The sequence below is a fragment of the Furipterus horrens genome, unplaced genomic scaffold (assembly GCF_987537825.1).
Source record: "Furipterus horrens unplaced genomic scaffold, mFurHor1.1.pri manual_scaffold_7, whole genome shotgun sequence".
Taxonomy (NCBI): Eukaryota; Metazoa; Chordata; class Mammalia; order Chiroptera; family Furipteridae; genus Furipterus; species Furipterus horrens.
Genome location: NW_028327177.1, coordinates 27,962,810 through 27,989,721, shown reverse-complemented (window position 1 = coordinate 27,989,721; position 26,912 = coordinate 27,962,810). Strand labels below are relative to the sequence as shown.

The 26,912-nt window shown below is 35.6% G+C and overlaps 1 protein-coding gene across 1 annotated transcript in view; it reads left to right on the top strand.

The window, feature by feature from the left end:
* VPS13B (vacuolar protein sorting 13 homolog B) overlaps positions 1 to 26,912 on the top strand; it is a 714,607-nt gene that overhangs the window by 70,400 nt on the left and 617,295 nt on the right. Inside the window, exons 13-16 of the mRNA XM_090283521.1 lie at positions 11,928 to 12,119; positions 16,894 to 17,063; positions 19,810 to 20,004; positions 26,464 to 26,588. Coding sequence (XP_090139647.1) covers positions 11,928 to 12,119; positions 16,894 to 17,063; positions 19,810 to 20,004; positions 26,464 to 26,588 — 682 coding nt within the window. The remainder of the gene's footprint in view (positions 1 to 11,927; positions 12,120 to 16,893; positions 17,064 to 19,809; positions 20,005 to 26,463; positions 26,589 to 26,912) is intronic.

The window sequence follows — 26,912 nt, the reverse complement described above, 5'->3', positions numbered from 1 at the left end:
CCAGTATTCCCATAGCATGGATGTTGTTATGCTTCATGTTGTCCAAAATGTTTCTTAAGCTCTCTCAGTTTTTAAAATTATTGTTTCTTTTTGCTGTTCTGCCTGGGTTGTTTTTTCTACCTTGTCTTCCAAATCACTATTTGATCCTCTGTTTCCTCTAACCTCCTGTTTATTTTTTCCAGTGTATTACTTATTTCAGATATTCCATTCTTTATTTCTGACACGTCATTTTTTATGGTTTTTGTGTCTTTTTTAATGATGTTGAGTATCCTTATAATCATTACTCTAAACTCTATCTCATAAATTGCTTGCCTCCATTTCATCTAGTTCTTCTGGAGAAGTCTCTTTTTCTTTCATTTGGGGACTGTTTTTTTGTCTTTCCATTTTGGCTGCTTCTTTGTATGTATTTCTATGTATTGGGTAGATCTGCAAAGACTCTGGTGCACACATAAGTCAGATCCTGCCTGTGACTGGCCTTGGGAAGCTTGCTTGGAGCTATCAGTGTTCCACAGCAGGTCGCTTTCTCTGCTGGGCCTGGGTGTGCAGAAAGAACCAGGTTACATACCACAGCTGAGGTAGGCCTCAGCCTGTAGGCTTTCTGTAGGGCGAAAGAATGAAAGTCTTCCATCTGTATTCCTCAGTAACAGAACTTCAACGCCACATTGTGGGGTAATTCCTGTGGGGCAGGGCTATTACCTTCCTTCAGGCTGTTGCCACTTGAAGGGGGAGTGTTCTGCCTGAGAAAGATGGTTCCTGCAGTGTGGGGAATGACTCAGCGCAGGGATTGTGTTGGCTGTTTCTTCCCAGAGACACCAGCCCCAGACTCTCCTCAAGTATGTCTAGTCAAGTCTGCTCTTCTTCTGCCGGAGCCCAGAGTAAGTGGCAGCAAACAAAATTTTGTGTATTGGCCCTTTAAGAGGTTCTCTGTGTCTCCTACTGTTTCTCTCTGGCAGACTGAAACCCCACTGCTTTCACAGGCATATATTATTTGGGTTCCTTTCCCAGTTGCAGTGCTGTAGGCTGGGGAGCCCGGCTTGGGTTTTATACCTAACACTTCTAAGGGAGATCCCCCTGTCCACTGAAATATCCCTCCAGGACTCTAGCTGCCACCCATGGGATACCAGCCAGACCTCTTGAGCCTCTTCTGCACTCCCTACCAGTTACGTTGTATTGACGTGGCTTCTTCTCTCCGTCTTTGGTGTAAAGCTTCTCTTCAGCTGTGTTCAGTTGGTTATTCAGGATGATATTTCTACACTTTAGTTATGATTCCAGTTTGGTCCTGGGAGGAAGTTGATGTAACTTCTACTTACTCCTCCACCATCTTGGGTCTCTGTAATTTTCCTAAGGATGTGGGTTTTATACAGAGACTAAGACCATAAGGTGTAAGTTAAGTACTGGCAGATTTTAATGAGAACCTGTGGGTGAAGAAAGCAGGTGAATTTGTAGTGAAAGAGGACAACTAAGTATATATAGTTTCTCACCTATGAAAGTAGGATTTTTTGGATACTGACAGCACAAATGGCTGGTGGAGGCATTTTGATAGCTTGCAGTTTGCTCCTCGTATAGAATGAAGACTACTGTTTTTCAGTAGGTGTAAACATATAGGCAGATGGGGAAGTGTAGGTTCCATTGCCTCTGGCTGTCCTGGAGAGCCTGACAAGTTCTTTTCTTTTTTTTTTTTTTTGTTAGGCTAGCTGTATATTGTCTTGACTCTTAATAAAAGTAGCCAGGAATTCAGTGGGCTAGAGTGACCAAGCAAATTGAGGGTGGGTACAACTAAACTTGCTGAAAAGCTAAAGCTATAAGCCAGTCATAATTTTATATTTCAGACAACGACTGGCATCTATATTTAAACAGCATTATAATCAAGTTGCATTATCTAGAAAATATTAGAAATGCATAGGCTTTTAGAGACTATTTGATATCTGAAAGAAGGACCTTCTTGCAAAGTCACATTTGTGTAGAAAGCCTAATAATTCTATAGGACTCCAAGCAAGGCATTTTCCTTGTTTTGAATATTAAGTTATGCAACCATAGTTTTTTCTGTTGTCTTCAAGTACCCCATCCTAAGAGGTAACTCTAGAAATGCTTAGTTTAGCTACAGAAAGTAATGCTTTTTAATATGAATGATTAACCCTGTATGCTTTATTTGATGTGACATTTAAGTCTGTGAATTAGAATACATAAATAATTAATTTAATAATTTTGTCCATGGTACTGGAGATGACTGAACTCCTTTGTTTGAAATGAAGACAATGTATTTTTGAAAAAGTTACTAAAAGGAGTAGATATAGAATTTTTGCATTTTATTGGACCTTCTTATATTCTGAAGGTGTTAAATGCTAGAAAGCCTTACTTTCCTGTTTTTGTTTAAAAAAACAAAATGCAAAATGGCTTAAGAATTAAAAATTATCATATATTGTCACTTAAAACCAAACCAAATCTCTACTGTAAGGAGTGTACATTAGATAAAGAGAAACAACTGTAGGTAGAGCCAAAGTTTTTTTAGAAGACAGCCCTGGTTTCTTTGTTTATCAGAGCTTTATTTAAAAAACATTTTGTATTATCACCCGAGGACTTAAGAAAAAAGACTTATTTATTTTAGGAGAGAGGGGAAGGGAGGGAGAGAGGGAGAGCAACATCAATGTGCGAGCATTGATATGTTGCCTCTCATAACCGCCCCCCTTCCCCGTCCCCCGCAGTGGGGGACCTGGCTTCCAACCCAGGCATGTGCTCTGACTGGGAACCAAACTGGTGACAGTTTTGGTTTGTGGGATGACACCCAACCCACGTCACATAGTCAGGGCCTTGGTTTCTCGTCAATATGTGGGCAGATAAGGGATTGAGGAACTTGGATTCTGCACCAAGGAGAATGGCCATAATAATTTTATTCTGGAAAGATTTCAAAGCAGTTAATACCTATTGTTCACTTCTGTGGTGATTATAAAACTGTATTTTTAAATCACCTAATTTTCAGTGAAACTTTTAGGTAAAATGCAATTTCCTCCAGTCCCCCTTCCCAGTCAAGATAATGGTATTGTGCATAGAATTATTGGATGCAAACAATTGGATTTTAGAGAATAATTTTCTAAGAATGACCAATTAAATTTTACAGCACTTCTTATAATATAAATAGATACTAGAAATAAGTTTTTGACTCTATAGTTTTTTTTAAATTGTTTTTCTATTACAGTAGTCCCATTTTTCCCCCCATTGCTACCCCAACCAAGCCCACCCCTTCTCCCATAGTCATTCCTCACCCCATTGTCCATGTCCATGTGTCATTTATGCATGTTCTTTGACTAGACCCTTCCCCTACTGATCCCCCTTCTGTCCCTCCTCCCTTCCCCCAATAACTGATATTCTGTTCCTTGTTCAATTTTGTTGATTTGTTTGTGGTGTTTATTAGTCTCCTGTATCAGATGATATCATATGGTATTTTTCTATCGTTGCCTGGCTTATTTTGCTAAGCATAATTCTCTCTAGTTCCATCCATGTTGCAAATGACAGAAGTTCCTTCTTTCTTTCTGTTGCATAGTATTCCATTGTGTAAATGTACCACAGTTTTTTAATCCACTCATCTACAGATGGGCACTTAGGCTGTTTCCAGCACTTGGCTACTATAAACAGTGCTGCTATGAACATAGGGGTGCATACGTCTTTTTGAATTGGGGTTTCAGGATTCTTTGGGTATAATCCTAGCAGTGGAATCGCTGGTTCAAAAGGCAGTTCCATTTTTAGTTTTTTGAGGAAATTCCATACTGTTTTCCATAGTGGCTGCACCAGTCTGCATTCCCACCAACAGTGCACTAGGGTTCCCTGTTCTCCACTCCTCACCAGCACTTGTTTTTTGATTTGTTGATGATGGCCATTCTGACTGGTGTAAAGTGGTATCTCATTGTGGTTTTAATTTGCATCTCTCTAATGGCTAGTGATGTTGAGCATTCTTTCATGTGTCTATGGACCCTCTGTGTATCCTCCTTGGAAAAGTGTTTGTTCAGGTCCTTCGCCCATTTTTTAATTGGGTTGTCTGTCTTCTTGGTGTTGAGATGTGTAAGTTCTTTATACATTTTGGAGATCAATCCCTTGTCTGAGGTATCATTGGCAAATATGTTTTCCCATATGGTTGGTTTCCTTTTCATCTTGCTGATGTTTTCTTTTGCTGAGCAGAAACTCTTTAGTTTGATGTAGTCCCATTTGTCTATTCTTTCCTTTATTTCCCTTGTTTTAGGAGATGTATTGGTGAAAATATTGCTATATGCGATATCTGAAATTTTCCTGCCTATGTTTTCCTCTAGGACTTTTATGGTGTCACGTCTTACATTTAAGTCTTTGATCCATCTTGAGTTTATTTTGGTGTGTGGTGTAAGTTGGTGATCTAGTTTCATTTTTTTTCATGTCCCTGTCCAGTTCTCCCAGCGCCATTTGTTGAAGAGGCTCTTTTCATTCCATTTTGTGCTTCTTTCCTCTTTGTTGAATATTAGTTGACCATAGAGACCTAGGTTTATTTCTGGCCTCTCTATTCTGTTCCATTGATCTATATGTCTGTTTTTATGCCATTACCAGGCTGTCTTGATCACAGTGGCTTAGTAGTATTGTTTGACGTCAGGTATTGTGATTCCTCTTACTGTGTTCTTTTGTCTCAAGATTGTTTTGGCTATTCAGGGTCTTTTTTGGTCCCATATAAATTTTTGAAGTATTTGTTCTAGGTCTGTGAAAAAGGTCATTGGTATTTATTAGGGATTGTGTTGAATCTGTAAATTACTTTGGGTAATATGGACATTTTAATGATGTTGATTCTTCCCATCCATGAACATGGTATATGCTTCCATTTATTTGTATCTTCCTTAATTTCTTTCTTCAGTGTTGTGTAGGTTTCCGAGTACAGGTCTTTTATCTCTATGGTTAAGTTTATTCCTAGGTACTTTATTTTTCTTATTGCTATAGTAAATGGGAAATTTTTTTTATTCTTTCTCTGAAATTTTATTGTTGGTGTACAGAAATGCCTTCGATTTCTGAATATTGACTTTGTGCCCTGCTATTTTGCCTAATTCACTTACGTCGAGTAGTTTTTTAGTGGCGTTTATAGGGTTTTTTATGTACATTATCATGTCATCTGCAAATAATGACAGTTTTACTTCCTCTTTTCCAATTTGGATGCCTTTGATTTCTTTTTCTTGTCTGATTGCTGTGGCTAGAACTTCCAACATTATGTTGAATAAGAGTGGAGAGGGTTGACATCCTTGTCTGGTTCCTGATGTTGGCTTTAGGTTTCTCATATATAGCCTTAATCATGTTGAGGTATGTACCTGCTATTCCCATTTTGCTGAGTATTTTCATCATAAATGGGTGCTGTACTTTAGCAAATGCTTTTTCTGCATTTATTGATACGATCATGTGATGTATTACATTTATTGATTTACAAATATTAAACCATCCATGCATTCATGGGATGAATCCCCTTAATTGTGGTGTATGATCTCTTTAATGTGTTGCTGGATACTGTTTGCCAATATTTTGTTGAGGATTTTAGCCTCTATGTTCATCAGCGATATTGGCCTGTAGTTTTCTTTCTTTGTTGAGTCTTGACCTGGTTTTGGAATTAGGGTAATGTTGTTTTGGAATTAGGGTAATACTGGCTTCATAGAAAGAGTTTGGAAATTTTCTCTCTCCTTGGATTTTTTGGAGTTGTTTGAGAAAGGTAGGCATTATTTCTTCCCTAAATGTTTTGTAAAATTCGCCTGTGAAGCCATCCAGTCCAGGGCTTTTATGTGCCGGGAGTTTTTTTTTACTGTTTCAATTTCACTCTCTGTTATGGGTCTTTTCAGGCTTTCTACTTCTTGATTCTGTTTTGGAAGATTATATGTTTCTAGAAATTCGTCCATTTTATTTAGGTTGTCAAGTTTCTTGCCATACAGTTGTTTGTAGTAATTTCTTACAATCCTTTGTATTTCTGTGATATTGGTTTTGATTTTTCTTCCTTTGTTTCTGACTTTATTTGGGTCCTCTCTTTTTTTCTTGATGAACCTGGCTAAAAGCTTGTTGATTTTGTTTATCTTTTCATAGAACCAGCTCCTACTTTGGTTGATAGTTTGAATTGTTAGTTTAGTCTCTATGTCATTTAATTTGGCTCTGATCTTGATGATTTCCTTCTACTCACTCTGGGCTTTGTTGTTGTTCTAGTTCTTGTAGCTCTAGGGTTAGATCTTTTATTTGAGATTCTTCTAGCCTTTTCAGGTAGGCTTGTATTGCTATGAACTTTCCTCTCAGGACTGCTTTTGCTGTATTGCATTGGTTTTGGGCTGTTGTGTGTTCATTATCATTAGTTTCCAGAAACTTCTAGATTTCTTCCTTGATGTCATTGTTAACCCATTCATTATTTAATATCATGTTATTCATTCTCCATGAGTTTGAATATTTTTGAGTTTTTTCCTTGAGACTGATTTCTAGTTTCAAGGTATTGTGATCTGTGAAGATGCTTGATATAATTTCAATTTTCTTGAATTTGTTGTGCCTTATTTTGTGTCCTACCATGTGGTCTGTCTTTGAAAATGTCCCATGTGCATTTGAAAAGAATGTATATTTTGCTTCTTTGGGATGAAAAGTTTTATATATATCAGTTATGTCCATTTGTTCTAGTGTGTTGTTCAATGCCTCAATATCCTTGGTGTTTCTTTGCTTCAAAGATATGTCCATTGTTGACAATGGGGTGTTAAAGTCCCCTACTATGAGTGTGTTGCTGTTGTTATCCTTCTTGTAGTCTTCTAGTATTTTCCTTATATATTTAGGTGCTCCTATGTTGAGTGTATATTTGTTCACCAGGGTTATGTCTTCTTGATAGATTATTCCCTTAAGTATTATGAAATGCCCTTCTTTGTCTTTTTATGGGCTTTGCTGTGAAATCTGTTTTGTCTGATATAAGTATTGCTACCCCAACTTTTTTTTTCATGTCCATTTGCTTGGAATACTTTTTTCCATCCCTTCACTTTCTGTGTAAATCTTTTGTTTTGAGGTATGTTTGTGTAGATAGCATATAGATGGGTCATGTTTTTGTATCCATTCTGCTACCCTATGTGTTTTGATTGGAGCATTTAATCCATTTACATTTAAGGTTATTATTGACAGGTAATTATTAATTTCCTTTTGTACCTGTGTTCCTCTCCCTCTCTGTTTTTCTTCTATTTCTTAAAACATTCCCTTTAGCATGTCTTGCAATGCTGGTTTGGTGGAGATGTATTCTTTTAGTCTTCCTTTGTCTGGGAAACTCCTTATTTCGCCTTTTATTTTTAAAGAGAGCCTTGCTGGGTAGAGTATTCTTTGTTGTAGGCCTTCGTTTTTCATTGCTTGAAATATTTTTTGCCATTCCCTCTGGCTTGTAGTGTTTCTGCTTAGAAATCAGTTGATAGCCTTATTGGAGCTCCCTTGTATGTTTTTTGCTCTTTTTTCTTGCTGCTTTTATGATTCTCTCTTTGTCTTTGACTCTTGTCATTTTAATTATGATGTGCCTTGGAATGGGCCTTTTTGGGTTCATCTTCATTGGGACCCTCTGTGCTTCCTGGACTTGCATGAGTTTTTCTCTCATCAAGTTAGGAAAATTTCCTGTCATTACTTTTTCAATTAGGTTTTCAATCCCTTGCTCCTCTTCTTCACCTTCTTGTATCCCTATAATATAAATATTTTTCGTTTCATGTTATCCAGCAGTTTTCTTACACACTCTTCATTCTTTTTCAGTATTTTTTTATCTTGTTGTATTGTCTTGGAATTTTTTTCTACATTGTCCTCTACCTCACTGATCTGATCCTCTGCTTCATTTAGCCTGCTTTTGAATGCTTCTGCTGTGTTCTTCAGTTCAGAAATTGTATTCTTCATTTCTTCCTGGATCTTTTTTATTTTTTAAGTATATTTTATTGATTATTTAGTTACAGTAGTTCCAATTTTTTTCCCCTTTGCTCTCCTCTGCCCAGTAATTCCCCTTCCCTCCAGGAATCCCACCCCACTTAGTTTATGGCCATGGGTTGTGCATATAAGTTCTTTGGCTTCACCCTTTCCTATGTTATACTTAACTTCCCCCTATCTGTTTTGTACCAACCGATAATGCTTCATAGTCCCTGCACCATTTCCCCATTTCTCCTCCTCCCCTCTTTCAGCTGATAACCCTCCAAATGATCCCCATACCTATGATTTCTGTTCCTATTCTGGTTTGCTTAGTTGGATTTTGTACTTATTTTTTAGATTCAGTTGTTGATAGTTGTGAGTTTGTTGTCATTTAGTGTTCATAGTTTTGATCTTCTTTTTCTTAAGTAAGTCCCTTTGAAATTTCATATAATAATAGCTTGGTGATGATGAACTCCTTTAGCTTCAGCTTGTGTGGGAAGCACTTCATCTGCCCTTCCATTCCAAATGATAGCTTTGCTGGGTAGAGTAATCTTGGTTGTAGGTTGCTTTTCATCATATTGAATACTGCTTGCCAGTCTCTTCCTGCCTGCAAAGTGTCCTCTGAGAAATCAACTGATAGTCCTATAGGCAACGTCCTGTAGGCAACTCTCCGCCTCTCTCTCCAGCTCTCTTTTGCTGCCCCCAAGACTCTGTCTTTATCTTTCACCTTTGGCATCTCAGTCATGATGTGTCCTGCTGTGGTCCCCTCTGGGTCCGGCTTTCCCAGTACCCTCTGTGCTTCCCGGACCTGTATGTCCATCTCCTTCACAAAATTTGGGAAGTTTTCCTCAAGTTTTTCAATTCTTGGTTTCTCATGCTGCCCTGGTTGACTGTTTTTTCCTTCCTTATGTTCCAAATCATTGATTTGAACCCCGGTTTCCTTCCTTTCACCATTGGTTTTGTGTGGGTTTTCCTTTGTTTTACTTAGCAGAGCCTTCACTTCTTCTCTTATGCGTTTATCATATTCAAGCATATCTGTCAAGCTTGTGAGCAGCTTTATCACCAGTGTTTTGAATTTTTCATATGTTAGGTTTTCTGTCTCCTCATCTGTTAGGTTGGCTATCTCCTCGTCACTTAGTTCTCCCACTGGAACCTTGATCCGTTCCCCCTTTTGGGCCATACTTCTCTGTCTCATTCTGACAGGCTCCTGTGTTTGTTTACCTCCGCATCCCAGGTAGAGCTGTCACTCCTGTTACGTTGCAAAGGGCGGAGTCTTAGGTATTCGTCAGTACAGGGTGACGTGTTTCACCACGTTGTGGCGCTGTATGTGGGGGAGGGGTCCGAGAGGGAACAATGCTGCCTGCCCAGCACTCGCCCCTTTTCCAGGCACCTCTCCAACTTCCGCACCGGACTGGCACCCCTCTAGCTGCTGCCCTGGCCGTTGTTCCCAGACTGGGTGGGTCTGCGGTTGTTCTAGGACTTTGGGGGCCCTTTAAACAAGTGGACTCTGCTGAGAGACTGGCAGTTTCTTCCTCCACCCCAACCCCCACTGGTCTGCACAGTCAGAACCAATAAGGCTTGATTTTCCCTGGTGCTGGGACTGTGGGCTGCAAGGTCCAGTGTGGAGCTGGGAACGCTTTCCAGTGTCCCTCCTGACTTTTTAAAACGTGTAACTGCGCTTTCTGCCGCCACCACATCGCGTCCTCTCTGCCCCAGCTTTGCTCCTCCTATCTGTCTGGATGGGTATTTCTTCTTTATATCTTTGTTTGTTGGAGTTCCATGCAGTTTGATTTTCTGGAACTTCTGGTTGTTCTAGTTTTGAGGTAGTTGTATTCCTTTTTAGTTGTGGAGGGAGATGCAGCATGTCTGTTTACTCCTCCCTCGTGGCCTGAAGTCTCTTCCTGGTTCTTATTGATAATTTCTGTGTCCTCTTTTATACTGGTGTAGTTCTCCATAAGTTCCTTGTAGCTTCCCTGGAGTTCTTTGTAGTTTCCCTGGAGTTCTTTTTAATTCCCCTGGAATTTGTTATAGTTTTCTCTGAGTTTGTCAAGTTCATTGATCTTCCTTTTAACTATTCTTTTAAATTCCATGTCTGATAGTTGGCCTACATCTGTTCCATCTACCTTTCTTTCTGGGGATTCCTGTTTTCCTTTCATTGGGAGGTTGTTTCTGTGTCTCCCCATGTTGGATCCTTCTTGTTTGTTTTTGTTTCTTAGACTTGTGTGCTTTGATTTCCCACCTTTGTAGTATGAGATTCTGTTTAGGAGACCTTGGGGATTCAGTGGTTTAGTCTCTTTGATCTCCTGAACTTGATGCTCTTGGGATGCCCTTTATGTTGTTTAAGCTGTCTGATTGTATTTCAGTTACTCTTTGGTAGATCCTTCCCTCTGGCTAGTTAATTGAGAGTCACTCTGCCCACCTTGTCTTGAGTTCTTTTGTGGGGATGCTGTTAAAACGTAAACACACAACCCAGGCAAGAAACCCACACCCTCCAAAATATCCCCCACCCACAATCACACCTTCAGGAGCAAATGAGCCTGTATTAATATAAATGTAAAGAGGTTAAGACTGTTATACTATAGGAAAAACAGCTAAGAATTGTTGTAAATCCAAGGAAGATAATTTTTGAGAGGGAGGATGGTAGAATAATAATAGTGGCAAGTAGGGTCTAGACTATGCTAGACAATAAGTAGTATTTACATTGTATGTTGAAAAGGGGAGGGAAGAATGTAGAATGAAGTTAGAAAGTTGAAGTGTATAGTATTAGGTTTATATAGCAGTTATATGCTATATGTTTAGTGCAAGAGGGAGGATAAACAAAACAGACAAACAAACAAAAAAATGGATGGAGAGAAGGTAGGAAACAGATTAAAGAAAGAGTTTTTCTCCAGTACAAACTTTTGGCTCTGTCTTCTTTTTCTGGATCCACCCTTGGTCAAAATTCTGTGGGTTTCAAGTCTTTTCTGGCTGGCTGGCTGTGAGGAGATCTAGCTGGGCTCTGAGGCTGCTGTTCTCTCACTCATGGACCTGCCGCATTTCTGCTGTGAGCCGCATTTAGTTGAGTCCTCTCCCCCCTGGTCGTGCGGCACCCTCAGCCCTCCTCAGGCTTGTCTAGCAATGGTGTTCTGCTGGTGAGCTAGTGCGCATGCCCATAGTCCCTGCCCAGCCTCAAGTCCTGTCTCCGCTCCTCCAAAAAAGTCTTTGTGTTGCCTCCAAGCTGCAGCACTGGCCTGTGTCTCTGACTGGCAGAGCCTTATTGTAGGCCTGCATGTGCCACTTGCCTGCCTGGGGTCCCTTCCAAGTCTGTGGTTCTGCCACAGCTTTCCCGTAAGGTCCCCTCTCCCCAGCTCAGTTCTGCTTTTTTGTTTGGTGAGGCCTTGGTGCGAGGGCCCGGAATGCAGGGTTGCCAGCCCAGGCTTGCCAGCCAAGGGAGTCCCCACCTAGACTCAGTTCATACAGTTTCTCACAGTCCGGGCTGTTCATTCTCTTCCCATGCCTCTGGCTGTTTCAACCAAACCTTCTCGCTGACTCCCTCCCAGACTCTGCTGGTCGGTGCGCCAATGACAGGGGGAAGCTTCCAAGCAGATCTCGGCTGATGAGCTGGTCAGCAGCTGCCCCTTTCGGGGCAGTGCAGCAGAGGCGCCGGGCTGGGAAGCCCAGCGACTCTGCTTGGAGAGCTCAGGCTGAGCTTTCTGCCCTGTTTCACGCTGTTTCCACACTTCCTTCCCTGTTCTCCCTGTCTGAAATCTGCACTCACTCTCTTCTCTCCATGTTTGTACTCCAAGTCCTTCCACAATGGGAGCAAGCAGACAACACTGCTACCTACTCTGCCACCATTTTCCTCCATCTCTGACTCTAGTTTTTTGATGATAATACCTTCTCATCGCCATAGAGAAAATTAGAGATCAGCAAGTTTCTTTGTATGCATCTGATGGAGAATTGGTTTTAAGGCATTATGCTATAAGCTAAAAGGATAAGAGAAATGTTAAAATGTATACTTGGTATATTTGATTGATGCTGAAAATATTAATATAAAATTTGGCTTCTTTTAGGTTCTGTAAATCAACCAGACTTTTCTTTAGGAAAAAGTGAAGATTTGGGAACAGTTCAGGAGAAGTCTACCAAAAGCCTTGTTATAGGTCCTCTTGATTTTCGTTTGGATAGTAGTGCAGTACATAGAATTTTGAAAATGATTGTTTGTGCCTTGGAACACGAATATGAACCATATAACAGGCTAAAACCAGGTTTGTTTTTGTCTCAATATTGAATCTCTTGCCAATTGATTTGAATGATTATATAATTTAATTTGTTGTATTTTGCTAACTTAACCTTTTTAGTAAATTTGCTTATCTGACTTTCATGTAATTATTAATTTAAAGAATAAATTTGTGTTGAAGTTATGTGTGATAGGAGAGGTCAAGATATGGGCGTAAGTACTTATCAGTTTTTCTCAGAATTTTATTGTCACACCTTTTTGATGCTCTTTCCATTGAATATTCTTGGAATATCATTTTTTTTTTATGTTACTGGATTCTAAAGAGCAGACATGAAGATGTTTTCAAAACATACTAATTTAACAAGAAAATTTAGGTCTCACTGGTAAAAAAGTATTTGTTGTACAACAAATATTTTTCTACATGGTATGAAGGTATGGTTATCACAATTTCATAAAATACAAATTACTTTTTTATATAATAAAGTACTCTAGAGTAGGACATAATAGCACAACAAGGATAGTAAAGAACTTAGCCTGTGGGGTCAGACTATGGTCTGAATTCTGATTCCCACTTGTTCTTGACTTTTGGAAATTTAATTAATACCATTGATTTTTCATTTCTCTTTGCCTGTAATTAATTATTGTGACAGAGGTGGTTAAATTGTGTTCTTAATATCCATTCTGCTGTTATTTTTTAGTAACAGGAATTTATGTGATAGATGTTTTTATAATATAGATGAGTCCAGAACTTCATGTGAATTCTTTAGGTCATGTCTGTAAAAGGCAAATAGCATGCCTTCCTTCTGCTTCCGGCTTCCCTCTCCCTTCTGGCTGGAAAGCAATGATAATGGCAGGAGCTGTGGCTGTCATGTTAGACCTTGTGGTGAAAGCTGCATGCTGAGAATGACAGAGCAATGAACTAGAACTGAAGTCTTTGTAATGTGGTAGCACCACACAGGCTTCTGTCCTTCAGACTCAGATTGCTGCATGAAAGAGAGGAAAGCTGCTTTTTTTTAAAGCTTCTATTATTTTACTTTTATCACAGCATATTTACTGTTATCCTAAATGAAACACTAATAGGACTTATTGCAAAGATTAGTGCATGTGAAAGTACATATCACAGTGCATAGTAAGTGCTTTACATGTTCATGTGTTTGTTTGTTGTACCTTGCTTGAATGCCTACTCCATGCCAGACACTTTTATAAGTGCTAAGATAGTATGTACAGAATATCTAAAATAAAAAACAGGGACAATACCAAATGTTGAGAGGATGTGAACAAACTGGATAACTCATTCTTTGCTGACGAGAATGTAAAATATTACAGCCACTCCAGACACAGCCTGGCAGTTTCTTTCAAAACTAAACATGCATCTATTATACAACTTAGTAATGGCACTCCTGGGTATTTATCCCAGAGAAATGAAAACTTATATTCACACAAAAAACAGTACTTTATTTATTTATTTATTTATTTATTTATTCATGTAAAAGTCTACACTGGTAGGTACTCCAGGGGATTAGGGGAACTTTTTTTCATGAGGTTGTCATATACCCAGAATTCCATTTTGTTATTCTAATATCTTCTGAGATATATCTCATCTATATTGTCAATTTCGGCTCACCATTGCAATGTCTAAAATTAATCAACAGGAAGGGAGAACAAGAGAAAATGATAGGTATATAGTTTCATTTAATGATATCGCTCTGTCATTTCCTTGACCAAAACTTAGTAACACATGCCAACACCTGGCAGCAAGGGAGGCTGGAAAATATAGTAATGGTTTCTAAATGAAGTTTATACGCAAGTTCAATTCAGAGGGTTTTGTTGCTAGAAGAAAGAATAGGAGATGGCAGTTAGCAGTCTCTGTCGTAGAGGACTTATGACACATGCACTTAAACACACATACATATACATATGTAAAACCCGATTTTTTATTTGAAGTTTTAATGTATTTTATGAAGTTTATTAAAGTTTATGATCTCAAAAATGTGACACACATATATATAAAGAAACTGCTGTTAACTGACCTTCGTTTTATATATAGGCCATTCTCACTTTGCATGGTAGTTAGGGACCATAAAAATAGGCAAGCTAAATCATGCCCAATGATCATAGTGGGACAAATTAAGTTGTTCCACACTTAGATAGTTTTGTCAAGACACTATAAACTCTTATTCTTGGTATAAATGTATATAGAAATGAAAAATAGTCAAAGAAATAGTAAAAAATTAAGGGTTTTATTTCTTTGTAAAAAACTCAGTGAGAGTAGTTTGAACAGTGGTTGTCTCTTTCTTATCTATAACTTACAATATGTTGTGTCTTTCCTATGTCATGGCAAATTGATATACTCCTGAGTTTGGATCAGAGTCCCACATTTTACCCTGTACACTTCAATGTAGTAAAAACCTCTAAGACTTCCTTTAATGGAAAGTATTTTGCTTACATCACTTCCTCTGGGACATTTTCTTTTCTTTAAAAAGTTTTTTTTTTAATCACAATCATTCTTCATCCTTATTGGTAAGTTTGTCATTAGTAAGTTCCTTTACCTCCTTATCTTGAGTCTCTCCAAGGGTGCAGTGTTGATATTTCCATGGTCAGCTATTCTGTAACGCCAGTGATATTTGATTAGAATTCTACTTCCAGCATTATTGGTTTTTGTTTCTTTGTTGCACTTACAGCTTTGATTGCCAGTTCTGTTTCAGTTATCCATCTTTGTAAAATGTCATGTGGGTTTATCACCAATAATCAAGGAGGCAGTACAACTACGTGCTTTGCTATCTATTTATGCATGAACTATATAAGAAATACCAGTAACTAGTACCCAAACCTGACACACTTAGAAAAGAAGTGACACGATTGGTCACTCATCATAATTTCACCTCTTATTTATGTAATGACTTGTGGGCTGAACAACTAGGAGTGAAGTTTGTACTTAATGCAGTTAGTTACAAGTTATTATGCTGAGGTAACTGACATCTGAACTGTGCTTTCGGGAACTGGCATTTTTAAACAAATCATGCGTATCAGAGTTGTGCAAGGCGAGAGCTTCCTGTACATAATACAGAGGTGGGCAAAAGTAGGTTTACAGTTGTGAATGTGCAAAACGCAGTTTAGCTGTTGTAATAATCAAAACCTGCATAACTTTTTATAAACGAACAACTGTAAACCTACTTTTCCCCAATCCTGTATGCATTTATATGAGTTCACATGTATTAAATCTTAAGTAGGTCACAGTTCTCTACCTTTTCTGTAGCTGTTTATTGAAGTACAATATATAATAAATATTGAAAAACACATAAGACCTAAGGGTATATTTAGTTCTGTGAATTTTGCAAACTTAACTGTTAACTGTTCAAGACATGGAAGCTTACCAGCACTCCAGAAGTCCCTTTGTGCCCTCTTCTGGTTACTACTACACCCCAAGGGTAACCACTCTCTTGATTTCTAACATCATAGATTTAGCTTTGAGTATTTTAGAATTCATATAAATGGAATCACAGTATGTACTGTTTTGTCTCTGGCTTTGGCTTACATTATGTTTATGAGATTTCCATTGTGAATATACTATAACTTATTTATCCATTTTACTGTTAGTATTTGGTTAGTTTCTAGTTTTTGGTTATTATGATACTGATGCAAAAAATATTCTAGTACATGCCTTTTGTTAAACATATGTACTAATTTCTGTTGGTTATTTATGAGTGGAATCACTTACATAAAAGGATTGCACATGTAGGTATTTCCAAACTGTTTTCCGAGGTGGTTGAACTACTTTATACTTTACACTTCTACCCACAGTGTAAGAGAGTTTTAGTTGCTCTTGATCAGGTTGTTGGCAAACTATGACTTACTGCTGCTTTCTGTACAGTCCTTAAGCTGCTAATGGGTTTTGCATTTTAAGTAGTTGGAAACAATACAAAGAATCATATTTTGTGAAACCTGAAAACTATACGAAATTTAATTTTCATTTTTCATAGGTAAAGTCTTATTGGTACATAGTCATGCGTGCTCGTTCAGTTATAAATTGTCTGTGGCTGCTTTTTTGTACTACGGTGGCAGGGTTGAGTGTGCCAAAGACCCTGTGGCCCACAAAGCCTAATATATTTTCTATGTGGCTCTTTATAGAAAAGTTAGTCTACATGCTGGGCTAGTACTTAGTGGTCTTAGTCTTATTTTATTTAAGCCATTCCAGTGGGTCTGTAATTCTATTACATTGTGACTTTTATTTGCACTTATCTGATGCCTAATAATGTTAACTAACATTTGAAAGAATTTTGGACATTTGGATATATGTATTGTTTTTTGCTTTGTTCAAGGCTTTTTTTGGGCCGCTTTTATGTTGAGCTGTTGGTTTCTTACTGATTTTTGTGGAGTTTAATTTTTAAAAATATCCTGTGGGTTCAAGTCCTTTGTGGAGATATTTATATCTATCTATGTGTCTTTCTGTCTATGGCAAATATTTTCTCCCAGTCTGTGGCTTGCTTTTACATTATCTCAATGGTGTTTTTATGAATAGAAGCTGTTATTCTTTCAACAAAAAAGATTGGGAATTTCTTTAAAATATTAAAATTTAAAAAAAAAATGTTAAATTTTATATAGCAAAGACATACATTTATAGACTAGAGTAATTTAATTTATGTTTGTTAAAGGTAACACATTATTTTATAATTGCATTATTGTTGAAAAGAAAAATAGAATTTGACCTTAAAATTTGGGTAGCCAATATATTTTTCAATTATTTAAGAAAATTAATTATTTAAAAACTAATTTTTTATTGAATTCTCATCATTTCATTTCAGATAATACGGATGAAAATGAAACAATACTGAATTCTGAAGAAGTGGCATCTCTGGAGGAATATATTCCTACTCGACATACAAATATTACTCTCCTCAAATGTACTTGCACAATTTTCATGGCTGAATTCAACTTGCTGGATCATTTGCTACCTGTCATCATGGGAGAAAAGGTATATTCTGTGATTTACTACTCGTTTTTTCCATATATGCATATTCGTTGACCCTGTGATATTTTAAGATGAAGGTGATTAAGTAAAAGGAAATCTTCTTATATAATTATCTGTGATGAAGTTAAAACAATGTAACTATGATTTTTGTTCTTAGAGAGTAATTTATTATATTTAAATGAAATAACGTCAGGCTGAGGCTGTATGAGGAAATCTTGAAGAGCATGGATGTAGAAGTCAGACCATATTCTAGCTGTATTTTTCAAGTGGGCCGACAGATTCAGCCAGTAAAGAAGCAACAAGCTCAGGTATTGAGATAGTTTATTACTTACTTAGACAGCAAAAGCAAATCAGTAATGGTGTTAGCTTGCCACTTCCCTTTGAGGACAACCCTGAAAGCAGAGGGTGAAATAATGTGCAGCATACATGATAGGGTAACCTGTTGGAAGGATTCAATACTACATTGCAGCTAAGCAGTTATATAGCCTACAGGTATACTCTTAAAGAGGGGTAGGTCAAAGCTCCTTGTCTTACCTGAATGAAGGATGGTGTTGAGAAAATGTGTCCATAGCAGCCTCCCTCAAGTGAGGTGAGAAATGACTTTTTAGTGGTTCCTTACAAGACCACCTATCTTCCCCTATTCTGAGAGTATCACAAAATGTTCTATCAAGGCTGCTGTGGTTGAGCCTTGCCTGTGTGGTCTACATGATTTGTGTGAGACTGCCAGGGTGCTGGCACGGAGCACTGCCCCTCCAGTACCTCGTTTCTAGAATTATTTTGAATCTTGAGTGAGATAGCGCATGTAAATAATTTTGCACATATTAGGAACCCAGTGATTACTACTGTTATTGTTAATGAGGACTTATTAGATGTTTAATATTTGTTTAGGTCAATATATAATGTATTGTTTTCTGAGTTTGCCACATATATGGTATATGTTATCTTAAAGTTATTATTTTTTGCTAAATTTCTTTTGATGTCTACATAATGATGATGATTATAGAATTAAAAACTATCCTAACTTTAAATAAGAACTTCTGGAAGTATGGCCAGGAATTGACTATGATGTAGTAGTTTCATTTTATATGTTTGTTCTCTATTGGCTACTCAGAATTAATTCTTATGTTGCAAGGTAAAGAGATAACCTGAGGAAAATTTCAATGGAGAAAATTAAAATATGTCAGTATTAAGTATGAACTTTAAAGTAACTATGATTAATAAGTTCAAGAAAGAGATAAAAAGGTGAAAGATTTCAAAAGAAACCTCAGTCCATAAAAAAAGAACCAAATAAAGTTCTGGAACTGAAAAACTATTGACACAAGTTAGAAGTAAAAGGATGGAAAACCACTTAAATGCTAACCAAAGGAAAGTTACTATGGCTTATTTAATATCTGCAAATGCAGAACTTAAGACAAGAAGAATTATTAGAAATAAAGAGAACCACTTCATAATGATGAAAGTGTCAATTCAAAAAATGAACTGCATAGATAATTCTCACAGCTGTTAATGCTGCATGAAAGCAGGCAGACAAGAGTATATATTGTATGATTCTATTTATATGAATTTCAGAATCAGATAAAACTAATCTGTGATGATTGAAGTGAGAATATTGGCTTTCTTTGGTGGGGATTCAGTATGGCCTGAGAAGAGAGTCTTGTAAGGTGCTTGAAATATTGGTGGTTGCAGGTGTAAAATTTGTTGAGCTCTACACTTAATATTTGTGTGATCTACTGTATGTTACATCTCAATAATTCAACATAAAGTCATTTGAAAAGTAAGGTAATTGCTTGATAAGTGCTGGTTTAAAAATCATGATTAATAATGAGTCAAAACAGAATTGTAAGTTCAATTTAGTCAATTTTAGTCACAGCGTTTTTCAGTAATGCTGCTATTGATTTTTTGAACTAGAGGAATATTAAGTAGCATTTACCATCTTTAGCCAGTGGCTATTAAATGCCAGTACTGCTTCCCACTTATTGTGACAATGAAAGACAGACAAAGCAAAAACAGTGAAACTGCTCATCCCACATTTTTTCGCATAACTGGGTAGAAGGTCACTGTGCCTCTTTGAGAAGTATAGGTACAACATTTTAAGGGAATGAGTTAGTTCCAGGACAGGAAAGAGTTGTTTGTTAATCAGGTTGATATTCTGGACATCTTGAAATTTACCTGCATTTATTTTGAAGCTTAGCATGGTTCTGTAACACTGAAAACTTAAGTCCATTTTGAGATTCTTAGAACTTTCTGAGCCTTTAGCATGTGTATTATTAGTAGATATGAAATGGGCCAGAAAATTTTCTCTTCTGCAAACTTTGCTTATTATAAATATCTTTGAAACTGTCTGAGGTCGTACACTTAGTCCCTGAGTCATCTAAATGTGGACAAAGGGAAAAAGATGAAGGGTGGCTGGCTCTGGGATATCTAGGAAATTTATTTGAATGATTAGGTTTAAGAAATGTGCTGAGGCACAGAGTGAAACTGTTACAGTTGACTGCAACAATAAAAAGCTTTAGCTAAAAGGGCAGTGATAATTCTGCAATAATTATGCATCGTTTGAAATCTGGGACATACTTAAAAATATGTAGAAGACTTTGTTTTTGGTTTTGGTAAGAGAGTCCCATAGAAAGGCATCATTTCTAGATTGATTTAATAATTACCACAAAATGTGTCGGTCTGAAGCCTGCTTCAAGCACACTGCACATCAACCACTGTGCTATTGAAATATAAAGTGAACACTATTATTTTGCAGAACTCAAGTAACTTCCTGAATACTACAAACTTCCAATCTCTTCGGCCTTTGCCTGCTATTCAGATATTGGTGGATAAAATTAATCTGGAACATTCTGTGCCTATGTATGCTGAACGTTTGGTGCAGGTGGTCAGCAGCCTTACTCAGCCTTCTGATAACCTGCTTCATTATTGCTATGCACACTGCTACCTTAAGGTATGGAAAGTGAATTTTCTTCCTTATTAGTATCTGGTAGGTTTGGGAAAATTAAATAAATCTCTCTTTTTTAAAGCTGTGATTTCACAGAAGTAGTACCCCAGATGATGAAATTGAAATGAGATATGATAGATATATTTATTATTCAGTATAATTAAAATGGATAAAAAGTCTACCTGTTTCCAAGATATATATGTTTATAAGATATTATAATTTTTGAAGACTTTATGTATCATTGATGATATTTATAAGCAGTGTGCAAGAGCACTTAGTTTATAATGGTGCTTTAAAAGACTCATGATTTATTTGAGGGGAACATTATGTGAGACAATGTTTTATAAGAAGGGTTTAGCACATTTGCTTTTTAATTACTTTCCTGTTATTGAACTCATGTTAATTTCTTGATGTGGAAGGAAAACTTTTTGATTGCTGTAAATCAGGTTATGTAAAGTTAAGTTATTGGGGACTTTGCTCAGCTCTTACATATATTTTTTTAAATAAGTAATATGTCCAAGTATAAATAATGCAAAAAGAGAAACTCATATTTGATCAATAAATGTTTTTGCTAAGTAAACACAGATGTATAGTCTAAGTAGAGATCACTTATACCAAATTAAATTCTGTTTTATGGACAAAAGGAAACTATACAAAGCTGAATTCAAGAACAAATACTAAATTTAGCATTATATCCTCCAGGTCCATCTGTGTTGTTGCAAATGGCAAGATTTCATTCATTTTTATGGCTGAATAATATTTTATTTACAGGGGTGTCAAAAGTAGGTTTACAGTTGTGAGTATGTGAAACAGTGTTTATTCTGGTATTATTATTTGTTACTGTATTATTTGTATCACAACTGTAAACCTACTTTTGCCCACCTCATATGTAGCACATCATCTTGATCCATTTGTTTATTGATGGGCACTTAGGTTGCTTCCACATATTGGTTATTGTAAATAATGTTGCAGTGAATGTAGGGGTGCATAATCTTTTTGAAGAATCAAAATGGAAAGAAACTTATAGAAATAGATAACAAATTGATGCTTGCTAGGTGGAAGGGCAGCTGGAGGAATGGGTGTAAAAGGTGAAAGATATTAAGTTCAAATTGCCAGTGAGAAAAATAGTCATGGGGTTGTAAAATACAGCGTAGGGAATATAGTCAGTAATATTGTAATAAATATGTATGGTGTCAGGTGGGTACTTGCCTATTGAGGTAATCACCTATAAGGTATATAAATGTCTAGTCAGTAAATTGTACACTTGAAACTAGTAGAATATTGTAAAACTGTAACCAGAAAATAAATTTAAAAAGTAAAATAAGAGGAATAAAAGGACTAAACATGTACTTAGCTTTCTAAAAAACTAGAGGACTCCAAAAATAGACTTTTGACTGTTGGTTTATGCTTATTTTTTGATGTTTTAAAGTTCTTAAACATTTGCATATTTGCAAAGTAAAAAGTAAAAAGACTCCAATTTAAAGATATCAATTTAAGATTACTCCCGAGTGTATTTAAGATGTTAAGAACATGTTTTCCTAGCTGTTAAAGCCCATTTTTAAGAGGATTGAGGAGGCTCCACTCCCTCGATGGAGGAGCCACAGTATCATGTTGCAGTGTGATTCCTTGGGGTCATTATAATGATTTGTCACCGTTTTATGTCATGCAGAGTGTAGCAGAAGGTATTTTTGAAAGTTAGATATATATTATTTTATACTCCTTTTTACTAATTCCCATAATTAATACACTGAGATGTAGGTGTATGATTTTTTACGATATTGATTCAACTTGAATATTAGATTATAATGTTAAGAATATTTGCTTTGTTTTGTTGAAACAGGTCTAATTTTAGGCAGTTCACTAATCTTTTCAACGTATTCTACTTACGTAGGAGTCCTTAATATGGTAAATACTAAGTTCTTCCTATATTGCAGACATTCAGCATTACAACTGAATAAGGCATGCATGCCTCAACCTCAAGGAAGATGGTCATCAGAGTTACTGGTCACCAATATGGTTGTCATCCACACTGATATAAAAGTTATTAGAATAATTGTTTACTACTACCATTGTTAATATGTTAAAATCCCAATTAAATACCCAGGGTAATGTAAAAGTTAGTTATAATGTAGTTCAGATAAAGTTATGTTTTGGGAAAAGGTCTTTTACTACACATTTGGTTAGCTTGACTGTCATTATAACAGCTAAGTTAAATGTCCCAGGAAGCTAGATGTGACACAGTGGGAATAGTATAATATATGTAGAAAAATTTTTTTGTTAGTATTTTGAATATTGAATACTAAAGCCTTGGGTCTTGAATATTTCATTTCATTTCTGATGCTTCTTCCATAGCTTATTATATTTTAATTCAGAATTTGGTAGAGTTAATTTATATCACTTAGGAACTGACTAAAAGTACTGATTTATTATAAAGTTTATTAGCAGTTCATGTTACTTGGAATGGTTAATATATATAACCTTTGAGGAAGTTTTCACTATTATAGTGTTAAAATGTTACAGAAGAGGATTTAAATGTGTGTTTTGTGTATGTGGCATTTTAGGACCTAAGTAATTTTCAATTAAATAAACAAATCCTCAAGTTTTAATTTTGTGTGGCTTATTTTGTCTGTCGACTGAATGGCAAAATAGTATATAGTACCCATTTTATGTAGAGAAATTTATTGAGACAGTAGGCATGGATATATGAAGAAAACATACAGATGAAACTTTCATATACCTTACCAAGTCCTCTTTATTTAACTGCTGAACACATCCTTTGCATATATGTATGGCATCAGGTAGCCAAGACATTACAGAATATCTGATGTTTGAAAAATATAGAAAATAAATTAGTGAAAGTACCCTATAAATTACAGAATTATGTATAAGTTTAAGGCTACATTATTCAAAAGGATCAGCTATGGTAGATGCTTCAGAGAGATCAAGAAGGTTATAGTAGAATTGAAACCCTTTGGATTTTTTAGATTTAGTAATTTTTGACCTCAAACAGTTTTTCCTGAGGATTTGTGGGAATGGTGCTTTCATACACGCTGGTAGGTATATAAATTGGTATCGTTTTGGAGAGTACTTTTGCAGGATCTAATAATTGAAAAACACACCTACCTTACATCCATCCATTTCAGTTTTCAGCATATATTTTACAGCAGCATCGGCAAACTTCTCTAAAGGATCAGATAGTAAATATTTTAGGCTTTGTGGGAAAAAGCAACATTTAAGATATTTATGTAGTTACTTAATAAGAGAGAACAAGTTTTCATAAATTTTGAGTTGATCAAATGCAAAATATAGTAGAATACTCTTTTTTACAATTTACTACATGAACAGCAATGAGAATTAGAAGGTTTAAAGAATGAGTAGTCAATGAAAAAAGAAAGCATTTTCCAGGCTACTCTTTGGATAAATTTGATGATTAAAGGTGAGAAAAAAAAATTTTACTGATGGTTGGAGGAGAGGTGGTGGTGAGAGAAACTGTTTTTTCCTTAAGAATAAGTGGAGAATCAATCGTACTTTTTTGGAGAGGGGAAGGAGGAAATTGAGGGAGGAAGCAAGGCAGAGTGAATTGTGAGCTTACAGATGAGATAAATTGAATGAAGACATTATATTATATTTCTGTTCTAGCAAGATGTAATTTTGAAGAAGTCCTTTATCTTTTTTCATTTTTCCCATATGTAAAATGAGGTGATTTAGTTAAATAATCTCTCAGCAGTTCTAGCTCTGAAGTTCTAATTTTTAATCAGCTCGACCTGGTTCCATACTTTTGTCCTGAAGGGTATTTTTTTCTAAAATGTTCATTCTTATGCTGTTGATTTCTAGTTATAATTATTCTTTATTTACTTTTTATATGTTCCAGTGTATTACTGTGTACAGATTAACTTTAGACCTGAAGATAATGCTTGACATTTTTTTTTTGTCCCTTTAAAAACAGCGACATTCTTAGAATGCTGGTTATACTATTATACCGAGTTTATTCTAATGACAACATAAAAATAATTTGTTTTACATCACAATTATTATGTCATTGTCATTTACAGTTATGTGTGCTTTTTATAGTGTTTGCCCTTTTACCATTTCAAATCCTAATTTAGCAACTAATTTTTATTAAAAACTAATTATTATAAATAAGTTGTTTCTAATTCTAGTGCATTTTTTCAATATGGGATGTTAATTCAAGAATATTTGTTTTAAAGTGTTATTGTGTGTCATGTCTATTTTTTATTGTTTTCTTCTTGAATTTGTTAAAAAATAACACTATATGGTTAACTTTTCATTTAATGTCATTTGTAAGTCATCTTATTTAAGTTGACATTTTCTTCAGCCAAAATTTCTATTAGTATTTGCATTTACTGCTTCATTAAGTCTTAACTACTTCAGACTATTATTTTATAGTGTTCAATACTTTTATTCCGTTTCTGAATATATGAACTATCCTCGGTGAAAGCAACCACAATTCATACTGTGCTTGTTTTCCTTTTTCTAGAGTGAATAGTGAATGTTTGTAATCTTGGTCAAGGGTTGCTGACATTAGGTTATATAGGTACTATAAATCTATGTATCTTACTGATGTAATTTAAAAAAAATAGTTGAAAATTGGTTATATTGAAATAATTATTTTTGATGTTGTGGTATATATGCCATCTTTCATTATAATGTATACTTGTTTGAATGTTCTTTTAGAGGCATCTCTGGGCAACATGTAAATTTAGTAAAAGCTTAAAAAAAATTACAGAATTCTGTGTAGTTTCCCCAAAGTTCTTTGCAGTTCTGTAAATAGCCAGCAGGGGATCTCCTCTACACCGGTTTCCTTCTAAGTACAGTTAATGATCTTGTCTTTGATTATACTGTTGAGGCATTTTATAGAATGTGAGAAAGTGGCTTGAGGGAGTTCTTAGCTGGATATAGATAATCTGATGTGATAAAATATTATCTTTAGTCACATTCTAGAACTATTAGGTTAGACATTTCTTTATAACCATGTTTTGTATCAAGTGGTACCACTAATTGTAAATTTCAGAACTTTTAAAATAATGAGCCTTTCAGAGGAAATATGAAATGCTGAAATTGCACAGTGCCTGGAAGTTCTTTGTATACAGTGTTACTCAGAATAAGTCTTCAAAGGGAATGAAGGTGAAATAATTTAATTTTTAAAGTTGATCATTTAAGTATTAGAAACATTTTTTTGTCCCCCTTCTCAGTTTTGCATTTTTTCCTACTTGGCTAATAGTTGGACTTATAGGAATTAATAAGTGTAGTAGTTTCATTTTCATTGATAGTAAATTAGATAGGTAGATAGGTCCTTTAAAATGCAGTTATCTCTTAAAGTGTGTAATTCTAACTAATGCCTCATTTCCAAAAAATTAACTTCGTTCTCTGAGAACTAACTTTAGAGGAAAGACTTTGACATTGTAAGTCTGATGAAGAATAAGGGTGTAATAGCTTTTGAAACCATTTGGAATAGCTTAATGCTTTCTAAAAAATTGATCATTGGTTTATATTCATTAGTTGAGATTTTTAAAACATGTCTTACTGTAGAACTTAGCATTTATTATTAATCCTAGAGATAGGAAATCTTGTGCTTTATAAACCCAAGGAATAAAAAAAAAAATAATGAAAGATAAATGTTGGGGTTCAGCTGCTTTTGCATATTGTTGGAAAATAGTAACTCTGTTTTTGTCCCTGTATGTCAGTATTTCCTGTTTGAGATGTTTAACTTTTACCTGATTTGAAATAATTAGTGCAAAAATATCATATTTAGTTATCTGCAATATTTCATGTAAAATGTGATTTTATATTGATTTTTCCCATTAAGGCAAATAACAGTGTTCAGAAATTTCAGGGAATGCTTATAAATTTTTGAGTGTAATTTCGTTTTAAATATAAACATAAGAGCGATTTATGCCATGTTCCAAATTTCCTGAGTGAAAGATCTCAGCCCTACAATTATTTTCACATGAAAAAGGGAAAACATGTAATATCTTAGGATATATTTGGATTTTTTTTTTGTGTGTAATATAATTGAAGGCAAAATACATTTTTAGAATTGTTCTTTTAGTTAATGTTATTTTAGGCACGGAATGATAATAGTAATTAAAGTTAACTACAGTGTGCACAATGTAGTTATTTGTTTGTATTAATAGAAAATATTTGCATTTTAGCAGATAATAAAACACTAAAAGAGAATTATGTATAGAAAGAAAATGTGAAACTTAAAAATTAGTCAAAAAGAGAACCAGGGGTGTGAAAGAAATACTGTATATTTAAATGTCTTAATTCTAACTTAGTTAATGTCAAATTGAATAAAAGAAATGATGTTTGGGAAGTGGAAAAAGACACTGGAACACATTTAGTGCGCAGCTGTTGTAGAGCAAATTGAAACTGACGTATTTCATCCTGTGCTTATTAAAACTTTGTCTCTGAGAACATTTGGATCTTTTCTTTTTGTTTCAGATATTTGGTTTCCAAGCAGGACTGACGTCTTTGGATTGTAGAGGATCTTACTGCTTACCTGTACCAATTATTCCCTCTTTCAGCACTGCTCTTTATGGTAAACTTCTGAAACTCCCCACATGCTGGTAAGTATTATGTTAAAATGTGGTTTATGGTAATTTTTATTACCATAGGAGGATCACAAACCAGTTGTATCTGTTTTATGTCAATGTGTTTTATACAGAACCTTAGAAAAATATCTGAATTTATACTGTCTTTTACTGAGACACTAAAAATCTCTTTTTAAAATCTCAAGTGTATTAGGTCATAATATATTCTGTGGTAGTGATAATTGTTGTTGGAATTATAACTGTTATTCCATATTGGAGCTATAGTAAAATGTTGCTGCTTCATAATATAATAGGAACTGCAAGGGCAGATACTTTTCTCTTTGAGATGATACAAAGATT